General features: G+C 40.8%; 1 protein-coding gene across 3 annotated transcripts; it reads right to left on the reverse strand.

Annotated features, from left to right (window-relative positions):
• Window positions 1-3,185: 3,185 nt before the first annotated feature.
• LOC123096259 (DExH-box ATP-dependent RNA helicase DExH10) lies at window positions 3,186-10,657 on the reverse strand. 3 transcript variants are annotated; one of them, XM_044517942.1, is made up of 17 exons: window positions 10,607-10,657; window positions 8,646-9,662; window positions 8,069-8,383; window positions 7,756-7,860; window positions 7,581-7,649; window positions 6,594-6,761; window positions 6,446-6,517; window positions 6,255-6,371; window positions 5,842-6,063; window positions 5,558-5,716; window positions 5,026-5,115; window positions 4,843-4,938; window positions 4,618-4,771; window positions 4,390-4,538; window positions 4,203-4,298; window positions 3,898-3,990; window positions 3,186-3,455 (listed from the first exon to the last, which is right to left on the reverse strand). In XM_044517942.1, exons 1-17 carry the CDS (start codon window positions 10,655-10,657, stop codon window positions 3,345-3,347), a joined length of 3,084 nt encoding a protein of 1,027 aa, XP_044373877.1. In that variant the 3' UTR covers window positions 3,186-3,344. The 3 variants fall into 3 exon arrangements, with proteins under 3 accessions (XP_044373877.1, XP_044373875.1, XP_044373876.1); XM_044517940.1 differs by having other exon boundaries at window positions 10,370-10,618; XM_044517941.1 differs by having other exon boundaries at window positions 8,646-9,729; window positions 10,370-10,609.
• Window positions 10,658-10,970: the final 313 nt, after the last annotated feature.

The raw sequence follows: 10,970 nt of genomic DNA on the forward strand, positions 1-10,970 counted from the left end.
ATTACAACGGTTATTTTCGCCTGGTATTCGATCAAGCATGGGCGGTAAATTTATACATTCCATTATCATAACATTCAAAACACAAGAATTTATTTTTGTTTTCACTATATTCAAGATAATATTAATTTAGGAAATTGCAAGGATGTGTCTGGCCATTTTGTTTTTTATTTTATGCCCTGATGGAACGGTAAAAGACTGGTTCATCCGGTTTGCATGATGAGTATTCTTCGTTACACATTGTTAGACCTTCGATGTGAAGTATTCATATATTGCTTGATTATGAAGTTTTCAATATACTTGCTCAAATATCATGCAAATGAAGCTAAAAATAACATTTCTAATATTGTGCGAGAATTACTTAAACGCGTCAAGTAGATCTTAATTTGTAACCGATTTTTAGTTGGATCATCACTGTATGTATACATCGTCAAAGTGCCTTTTTATCAATTTACATTACATATGAAGTGGACTTATATTATTATCAGATTATGCCTGTGTTTTTTTTTCTCTACATGTAAAATTTAACATGCATTATGTTTTATATAACACCATAAAAATATTTCAAAAGCCCGTAGCAACGCACGGGCATTCTACTAGTAGAATATTACGTTCAAATCAGGCGACTGATTTCTCCCGATGCATCTGATCCCCTAATCAGACCCCTGTTTTGACGGATTGTCTCAGACTTTCTCTGCGTGTGTGGCTCCGCCTGGAGCTTGAATCATTTGCGTACGTGTTTTTCTTTTATGAGAATTTTTTTTATCTATTCATCTCCAATGTTTTAATGTCCATGGCTCTACATCCCAGTGTATTTGCTGCCATGCACTAGCTACAAGACACGACAAGCTTTCTATTAAAAACATGGCACTGCGATTGTTGTTATTAACTCAAGAGGGGAACGTGAAAGAATAAGCAAAAGTATTATTTGCCTAGTTCAAAATAAAATAAAAAGGAGCATTAGTTGCCTTTAAAGAAAAATCCGTGTGTTTTGCAAGCTGGACGTGTGCCACTGAAAGTCCGGGTGGCTTTTGTTACAAGACAGAAGCACGCAAATGTGTGATACAATAAATGTTGCAAGTCGGACGCTTGACGCTGCAAGACAGATCAAAGTTGCTGCAAACCGAGCGAACGTTGTCGCAAGGTCACACGCCGTTTCCCCCCACAAAACCATCCACCGTTTTTTTAGCTTTTTTTTTTTGCAAAATTTGGACTGCCATGTTGCAAAGCGGGCCACGTGGCGCTACGTGCTGCACGGCCGAATACTTGACGTTACAAGGCCCAATGTACGACGCTACAAGGCTAACAAATTGGGAGCTTGTCTAAAAAAACAAATTGGGAGCTCTGACCGGCGCCGGTTGGAGTTTCTGGCGCCCACGCGGCTCTTGGTGGGCCGGGCCATCACGAGGCAGAAAGCAAATCACTCAGCTCACACCTATGTACGCTTGATTGTCTCAAAAAAAAAAACCTATGTACGCTTGTACGCCTTGCCCACCAGATCGACCAAAGCGTGACGAGTGTTTTCACAAATTTTCAATCTCCGCTCACAACTTTTTTCTTCATTCAGAGATACCTGACTGATCTCGGCCAGATTTCTGTCAAGAGGGTTCTAAAAAAAAGATTTCTGTCAAGAGGGCCCAGGTTCTACCTCAAGCTGACATAGGTGTTCGGCAGCAAGTTTCTAATGCTGGTCGTAGATGGACTGCTCCAAGCCAGGGTTCAGTGAAAATACATGTTGATGCAGCAGTGGGCAGGCATGGAGACAAGGGAGCCATTGCGGCTGTGTGTCGAAGTGAGCACGGAGAATACTTGGGATCTTCAGCAGTATGTTTTGCATATTTAACCGACCCCGAGATCCTTGAAGCGCTGGTCTGCGGCAAGGGTTTGTCTTTAGCAGCTGACTTAGCTTGCCGGCAGGTTGTATTATCAACGGATTGTGCAGCTACTGTTGAGAATGTACAAGGAGTTCACAAAGGGATGTCGGGAATGATTATAAAGGAAATCCAGAAGAAGATGCAAAGCTTTCAAGAGGTACATATAGTCCATCAGAAGCGTGAGTTCAATGTTGAAGCACATGTTTTGGCCAAAGCTGCTATTCCTTTAGTTCCTGGGAGGCACATCTGGTTATCTGTTAAGCCAGGTTTTATTTGTATGCCATAAAACATTATGTTTGAATAAAGTGCTTCCAACCCTAAAAAAAAAACCTATATACGCTTGTTCATCTCCTAAAAAAAACGTACGCTTGATCTCCTTCTCTGAAAAAAATCGTACGCTCGGTATCCTTAAATTTAAGCTCGTTCTCCACTTCAATCAAAACAAAACATACGCTGCGAACCAACATGTGGTTGGATGGTTAGTGGGACAGTGGTATAACCCTGATGCTCGCATTATTCCTAGATTTATGTCAGGATGTCCGGCGATGCGCTTTCAATGCGAGGAGGCGCCTACAGTGACTTCATAAATCTCAAGATGATATGCCGGCTCAATCTCTCGAAGGTGCTCATAGAGGTAGATGTGCGTGCGTGCGTTCATAGGGTGAGTGTATGCACGTATGTATGAGCGCTTGCGTCTGTACTATGTTAAAAAAATATACGCTTCGTTCGACCGTTGACTGATCAAACGTTGACCTATGAAAAAAAGGCAAAAAATTGAAAAAAATCGACAAAAGTTCGTGAATTCAATAATATTCACAGATTTTAAAAACAGTTTACAAACTCCAAAAAAAATCTCGAAGTGGAAAAAAGGTCATCGAAATCCAAAAAACACTTCACAAATTTGAAGAAAGTCCATCGATTTCAAAAAAGGTTCACAAAATTGAAGAAGTTCAATTTTTTTTAAAAGATCACAAATATGAAAAAAAATGTTCATGAAGTTGAAAAAAATCATCTATTTTGAAAAAGCATTCATTGATTTTGTAAAAAAGTTCATCCGTTTTTAAAAAAAGTTCATTGATTCCCCAAAAAAGTTCACGAGTTTGAAAATAAGGTCATCAATTTTGTAAAAAGATCATGGAAATTGAAAAAAGTTCATTGGTTTCAAAAAAGAGTTAATCGATTTAAAAAAAAGTTTATTAGAACTGAAAAAGTTCATCGGTTTTAATAAAAGTTAATCGAATTGAAAAAGAGTCCGTCAAATTTATGTGAAATTACTAAATAAGTCTCAATGCCTGGAGAATTTCGAAAATAAAATGCCTGGATAAGAGTTACCAAAATAAATTGCCTAGGGGTTACCAGGGTACAAGGCTACAACCTACACTCCCACAGATAAGGGCTGTCAAAAACAAAAAACAAAACAGCTACGTTTGGTTTGTTAACATATACTGTATGTTACAACTGCTGGAGTACTCATCACAGATACAATGAGTTAGCAAACATGATGCCACGGCGTAAGCTCTCACTCGCCGATCCAAACTTGCTCTCAAGGTTGACCTCCCCAACAGCTTCAGCAGCGGCTTTTAGCTGGCAAACAAATTAAGTCAGTTGGTCCGACAAAGGAAAACAAAGCAAGCTTATTTTCTTGACTATTTACAGAACTTTGTAATAGGAAAGTAAAGTGTTGGGCATGCAGAAAAGGCCAAAGAAGAAAGTCAGATGCCAATCACAACTTCTATATATGGAGATAAACAGAAATTGATAACATTTCTTACATATCTAGCTACAGTCCAACTTGTTCATCATATTCAGTCATGTCACAGTTGAGAGTAAATGTTGACAGTTTATGGACATTTCGCTAGAAGGACATGTCACACTTGTATTCACATGCACATTGATCTAATGGATCAATCAAAGGCAGATTTTTTTTATTCGCATGCACTTTAAGTCAAATGGGATAACCAAAGACAGACACTCTCATTATCCAAGTGATTTTAGTAATAGTGCCCAGAACCAACAGGTGGTTTACCTGATTCAGAAATTCATCCAGCCTCCTAACTAGCCGTATGATGCTTCCTTCAAAAATGTCAGTCATTTCTGTCACCTCTCCGAAGGTGGCGCCCTGTGAGGAAAATGTTTCAGGACTCTACACATAATTACTACAAAAACTGCAGCAGCAGTACAGATGCAGAGTATGATTGCATCAGATGTCGAGATTATGCATGATGAGAATCAATGTCACAATTGGAAATAAGATATCTTAATGCCCAGAGAATTTCCAAAAAAAAAGGAACACAAGATCTATAGTTTAATGAACTGCATAGTCTGACCAACCTTTGACCAGCAGTATATGACGTCCATCAGGTAGGGTTTACAAGTTGATTCAACATATTCTTCAACATTGATGTCCAATTTGCATTCCCGTTGTACCTAAAACAAGAGTGAGAAATCAGAGTTCCCAATCAAGCATAGGGACCAGGGAGATGGGTGGCGATATAGTGATGATACAACAAGTATGCACCTCGGCTATTTTCCTTGCAGCCTCCTGGAGCTGCATCATTGGCTTAGAAAGCTCATTTCTCAGGCGTATTTGCTCACTTGATTTCTCACACGGAACAAAGCAGCTAACAACGGAAGCAACTTGATGATGATCAAGATCATTAAATGTACCTAGTCACATAAACATATTAATGCAATACTGAATGTAAAGTAAGCAAAAACTGAACCCACAGTCATATTAAACAGGTACCATTAAACATAAGTTCAGTGACAAGCAGCTCATCCCCAGTGTCTATCAAACAGGCAGCACGCCCCTTTAACTGGAGAACACCATCCGCATCAATATGACCCAGTATCTTCAGAACGCGAGACCGGTTTTTCAGTTCATCCCTAAATTTTTGTAGCTGAATGATGGAGAATGTGAGAACCCATTTAGCTGTTTAACAAGGATCAATCATACAAACATTCAACCAACCTGTGAATCCCGCATCTTTGACTTTAGTTGCTGAATTTCATGATTCAATTCAGCTTTTCTTTGGTACCATGACAGTTGCTGTTCACTTTGATCGGACTGAGACACAAAAATAGCAAAAAAAAAGTGCATCAAGTAAAAATGGGACTGGGCATTTCTTAATTGAAAGGTGACAATAAGGCATACCTTATGAAGTGGGTGAGAACACAGTTTCTGCTCAAGATCCTCAAGTTTATGAACCAGGTCGACTAATTCAGGTTCTTCAATACCCATGTCCTATTAATTATACCAGAATGTCAAAAAATGACACCATGATTCAAAATGATCGCTTTAGGATGACAGGTGATTTATTTTTAGGAAAGAATGATCTGAGAAACTGGACCAACTAAATGTGACACGAAGGAATGCCAGCAGAAGGTAGAGCAAGGGAGCGCATCAAAGGGTTTGCAGACTAGAAATAAGCAGGTGAAGACCATATCAGTATTTTAGCTATAGCATTTGTTTTCTCCGTCTGCATATCATGCATGGACGATGTACTGAGGAAAAACGGATATGATATATCTCATCCGGAGAGCTGTGCTAATGTACATCCAAAACCTGACAACATAAATTTGACTTCCTTTTTTTGGAACTCTGAGCCTCTCTAAACAAAAATGGTACTTGTAGTGCAAAATTAACAATGAACTTAAAAGAGGCATTATGTAAGACGAATTTTCACCGTAATTGGATTTAGCTTTGGAAGTCCTTGGGGGTAACGCTTTCCTAGTTCTTGAACTGCAAAAAGTATGTTTTGTCTTGCTTCAGGTGGTCGCAAATCAGATGGAATGCTGATTCTAATGCTGCTTAGACCACATACCAAAGGTAATGGTACAGGCACCTGCAAATATCTGAACATTAGTCAAAACTAAATTTTGGGCCAACGCTAAATGAGAATAATAATATGACTAGCAAACTGAAGATAAACGACCACAATAAAATCCTCTGTCACGATCTTCAACTCACCACATGCATTTCTCCCTTCTCCCCAGGGCGAGGTGGGCATGGCTTTGAACGCAATCCGCTCTCACTCAAACTAGAAGAACAATGAAGCAAGGTATCCACTATATAGTTATTATTGCGGGATGCACTTAATGCAGGGGGGAGGCTACTAGATGCTGGAGGTTTCTTTACAACATTTACAACCACACCCCATCCCCAGTCTGTTGAACCATCCCTCACCTTAACCTGCCATGATGCAAATTACTCAGTGAAATGGAATCTGTGTAAATTTTACAGAATCCACATCATAAGTCATAACAAAGCAATTCATCAAAGAAGGAAAATGATGAACAGAAATACACAGTATTCATAGTGTGTGTTGTTTCTTATCAGTCATCCTCAAGCAAGAACAGAACCTAGGAGAAATAGTTACGTACCAGCCTTCCAGGAACCAAATATAACAAAGCTCTCTCTGGTCTAATCATCTCAGACATGATTTTCTTCTCAAGTTCAGATATATCAAGCCCTAATTTGTGATATTCAGCAAGATCATTCTGTACAAGTAGAGGTGATACATTGTTAGTCAAACAGAAGCACAATAATGTATACTACAACCGAAATAGCATACCTCTCCAGAAGAGCCCAGCAAGCTAGCTTCATTTTCCAACCTTGTAATCTTCTGAACCACTTCGGGTAATGCCTGAAAAGCAACGGAAGCTCATCTTTGGCATTCAAAAGGATATGTCATAAAAGGCATCTTTAAGGTTGATACAGACCTTTTCATACTGAAACTGGTGGAATGAATTCCGGATCACATGTTCAGCAGTAAATTGGCCCTCCGCGCGACTCAGCAAATTCAGAATAGTGTAGTAGCTCAGTCGGAAAGTACTGATGAGAGGTGCTGGTTTACCTAACACCATGTCCTTGATAACACTCATTTCCATCTGAAAAGTTAAATTATGTTATGACCAAAGGCCAAATGTCAAACTAAAGGAAGCACGTGAGCACAACACAAAAGCTTTAGCGCATATATGTTGCATAAGAATCACGGTATGCAAAATAAATCTCGAAAAGCAATTCAAGCATGAATATGGAACAAAACAAGTGTCTTGCAGGACAGCTTCAATAGCGCAAAATGAATGTTAACACAACTACTAAGAATTGGAGCAAATTAATTTTGCGTAACAAGTATTGCAAGCTAAGTAAAGCTTGTTATGAGAATTCAAGCATGAACATAGAACAATGTCTCTTGGGAGGACAACTTCAACAGAACAAAATGACTCTTCAACACAACTACTGAGGTGAGAACTACGAACAGCGCATGTATCTTTCAAATGCAAAGTTCAATAGTCTAAAAAATTAAGCTTATAATGACTTCCAACTACATGCCACTGCATACCCATAATTAACTAATAAAAACTGTTAGGTTCAAATATCAAACTGGTAAACATCTACCAAAATCAGAACCATGACTACAAGTAAAATAGCAATGATTTGCGTTTGACAAAAATAAAGCAGTAATCAGTTACCACATTTAATTATCATAATCAACGCAGAAAGACAACTGCAATTTCCGTTATGATAAGTAATGGAAAGGGGTTATGCCCGGTTCAAAAAAAAAGACAACTGCAGAATCTGAATGGGGGATGCATTTGATCAAATTATTGTAGTAGAAAGACATACAAATTCCACGCACGATCATCGTGCTATATAAAATATATTAAGAACAAAGAAAGTTGTAAGGGAAGACTACACAGCCTTACCTGTTCATCTATCATTATAACACAAATGCCACGTTCATCCTTGCCACGCCGACCGGCTCTTCCACTCATCTAGAAAGAAAAAACAAAATTATTGTGAGAAGGGCTTGTACATTCTATTCCACCTACTAACTCTACATATATATGCCTGACTTCACTTCATGTACATTAGATTTACCTGTATATATTCTCCAGAACCAATAAAACGGTTACTATCACCATCCCATTTCTTGACAGATGTAAAGACAACTGTTTTTGCAGGCATGTTCAGTCCCATGGCAAACTGAAGAATAACAATCATGAGTTAATCAAATGCTGCTACTAAAGAGTGAAAATAATTCCAGAAAGTATAAAGAAATAGTTATCTGACTTTCTCTATTTCAAAAATAAAAAATAGAAGTCCCTTTGAGGAGTATAGTTCCAAATTATGCACATGTCAATGGATAAAATAAGTTTAGTGTCAAGTGGGACAATGAGGTTAAAACGCGCACCGTCTCAGTAGCAAAGAGAGCTTTCACAAGACCTTCTTGGAAGAGCAATTCCACCAGCTCCTTAATTATTGGAAGCAGTCCAGAATGGTGTACTGCAATACCTCGTTTAAGAAGAGGCAACATCAACTCTATAGCAGGTAAACCTCTATCTTCCTCGCTTAAACAGAAAATAGCACTGCGGAAAACCTGTTCAATGCTATCCTTTTCTTCTTCAGTGTTGAAATCAAGTTTTGACATCGACATCGCATGGTGCTCACATTCCCTTCTACTAAAGCTGAAAATAATGACTGGTTGAAACTTGCGCTCCATAATCATCTGCAAATTAGCAATCATCAGAATTAATCAGGGATAAGACTGGAAGAAATTAAACCAAACTATAAAACATCAACAGCTAAACAGTGAATATCATCAATAAGTGAGACATGAATGTTCCCTAGTTTTTAAAGCCAGCACGTGGTAAACTACAAAATATGCATGCTTGTACAAGAAAGCGTAAACCATCTATTTATTTGTAAATTCAGAAAGCACAATAAAGCCAGAATTTATCTTGCACTAAAGTATGTCAGTGGCTGCCTACCTTGACAATTCTGTATATGTCAGAAGTTCCAGAAGCATTCCCGCCTTTTGCAATTCGACCACTGGCTTTAGGCCCACCACTCTTCTTCCCATCTAGTTGACTAGGTTGCTTCGCAAATGTGTCTTGCAGCTTCAGAAAATTATCCTCCCTGAACTGACCATTTTCATCTACTACGAGGTAGAGACCAGACCCACCTATTGGGAACACGTAGTGCTGTAACGGTGTCGGCCTGAAGTCTGTGTACACCACGTGACAAGGCTGCTTGTGCAGATTGCATATCCACTCAGCAAACTCGGTTGCATTCGACATGGTAGCAGAAAGAAAGACCATCTTGATGGCAGGGGGGAGGAAAACTATACTCTCTTCCCACACAACGCCTCTCTCCCGGTCCTTCATGTAGTGGATCTCATCAAATATAACCCAACCAACTTCCTTGATCACCTCGGAACCCCTATAGAGCATTCCCCTCAGGATTTCCGTCGTCATGACCAGGCAAGTAGCATTTGGCTGAAGCGTGACATCACCAGTCATCAAGCCAACATCAGAAAACTCCTGGCTAAGCTCACGGTACTTCTGATTGCTCAGAGCCTTCAGTGGAGAGGTATATATAACCCTCTGCTTGTCTCTAAACGACATTGCAATGGCGTACTCAGCAATGGCCGTCTTCCCCGCAGAGGTGTGAGCTGAGACCAAGACAGATTCGTTCCGCTCCAAGCAGGCGATCGAGACAGTCTGGAAGGGGTCGAGCTGAAACGGGTATGTCTTGGCCATGTCCCCGTTAAACACAGGGTTTGAAAGGGTCCCATGTACGGCCTCGTCCTTAGACAAATCATAGCCATTGGGGGCAGCAACCTCATGGATGCACGACCGGGCGAGGTTCTGACGTTTGGCAGCCGAGCCAGGCAGCGACTGATGTCCATTCATAACAGCGGCAGCGGAACTGTCCTCGGAATCCAGCTCGGGTGCTTTGCGCTTGCTGGTATTTTCCACCTCTTCCATCTTTTCGATAGGATTTACCTATCACATTAGAAACATGAGCCAATTGCAGCGGTAGAATATCAGAGACATTACTTGCATTGCATGCCTAGAAAGAAAAGAAGACATTACTTGCAGACATGAATGGGCAGGAGCAGCAGAGCTAGACTGAAATTACAGCTTAACATATCAAGGAAGTTCTGGATATGGCAAACGATGGCCAACTTGCAACATTCCAACACCACAGTACCAGTTAAAACGAGACTAAAACCCTAAGCCGGAAACGGAGCATCCCAAAAGCTTCGTAATATACTTCCCACAATCACTTGCAGCAATTCCCACCACACAAAACGGATATACAATTTAAAGAATTACTAGAGAAAAATGCCAGAATAAATTGACTGGGAATACAAAAGCGGAATGAATCGAACCCAGCAAGCTACATAGCATGGGGAATGAGGTTCAATTGAACCTTGGAACATCAGGAACCTAAGAATCAGCATCATCCCAAAACCCTAGTGGAAAAACTGCAGAAAGGGGCCCCATAAGTCTTTTCCCCTTTCCTCGTGCTCCTGTTCTCGTGCGTGCAAACAGCTCGGCCTGGGAATGGTTTGGGAGGGAAATGGGTCCTACGCTCTTGGCACCTCCGCCGCCGTCGCAACGAACGCCGAATCGAGGCCCGGAACGCGCACCGGAAGAACGTGCCCGCGAGGAGCTGGAGCAATAGACAGATCTCGGCGAGGGCTTACCTCTCTCTCACTCTCTTGACGGCGAGGAAGGAGCAGCGCGGCGGGGAGGCGGCGCCAGATGAGCGGAGCTGGAGGAGGCAGGCAACCCCTCTCGCCCGCCCTTCGCTCTTGATTTCTGATGATGGGGAGCGTGGTCGGGCAGCGCTCCGGCCGGTGGCAGGCAACCCCTCTCGCTCGCCCTTCGCTCGTCCGAACCCGTCGCAGAATCGCCGATGGGCACCGAGAATGGGTTCGGACCGAAAAGCCCAAACCAAGCAGATCCAGTGCAATTTTTGGCCACACCACCATCTCGGTACATTCTTTTTTTCCTTAAAAAAAACAAATGTCAGTACATTCTGACCGCAGGGACTATATCTCGCTTGTTGCGAGACTGAGACCTGCCTTGTCTCTCACGCTCCCTGAAGCAGTTTTGAGAAGGTTCTATGGACCGGTTTTACAACCTCTCATGTGGTTTTTTCTTCTTCTCTTTTATATGTGTTTTATCGGTTTTCACTGTTTAAAGTATTTCTTTTTTTTCTTTTTAAATACATGTTGGGTTTTTCAACACATGTTGTATATTTTTTTATACATCATGTAACATTTTTTTGACACATGTTGAACA

Source organism: Triticum aestivum, chromosome 4D, assembly GCF_018294505.1.
Source record: "Triticum aestivum cultivar Chinese Spring chromosome 4D, IWGSC CS RefSeq v2.1, whole genome shotgun sequence".
Classification (NCBI taxonomy): domain Eukaryota; kingdom Viridiplantae; phylum Streptophyta; class Magnoliopsida; order Poales; family Poaceae; genus Triticum; species Triticum aestivum.

Coding starts and splice junctions, on each gene's coding strand:
- LOC123096259 (XM_044517942.1), bottom strand. CDS start 10,657: ATGGTGGTGTGGCCAAAAATTGCACTGGATCTGCTTGGTTTGGGCTTT. Junction 6,762..7,580: donor TTATAATGATAGATGAACAG/GTAAGGCTGTGT, acceptor TTAACTTTTCAG/ATGGAAATGAGTGTTATCAA. Junction 4,299..4,389: donor CTGCAAGGAAAATAGCCGAG/GTGCATACTTGT, acceptor CTCTTGTTTTAG/GTACAACGGGAATGCAAATT.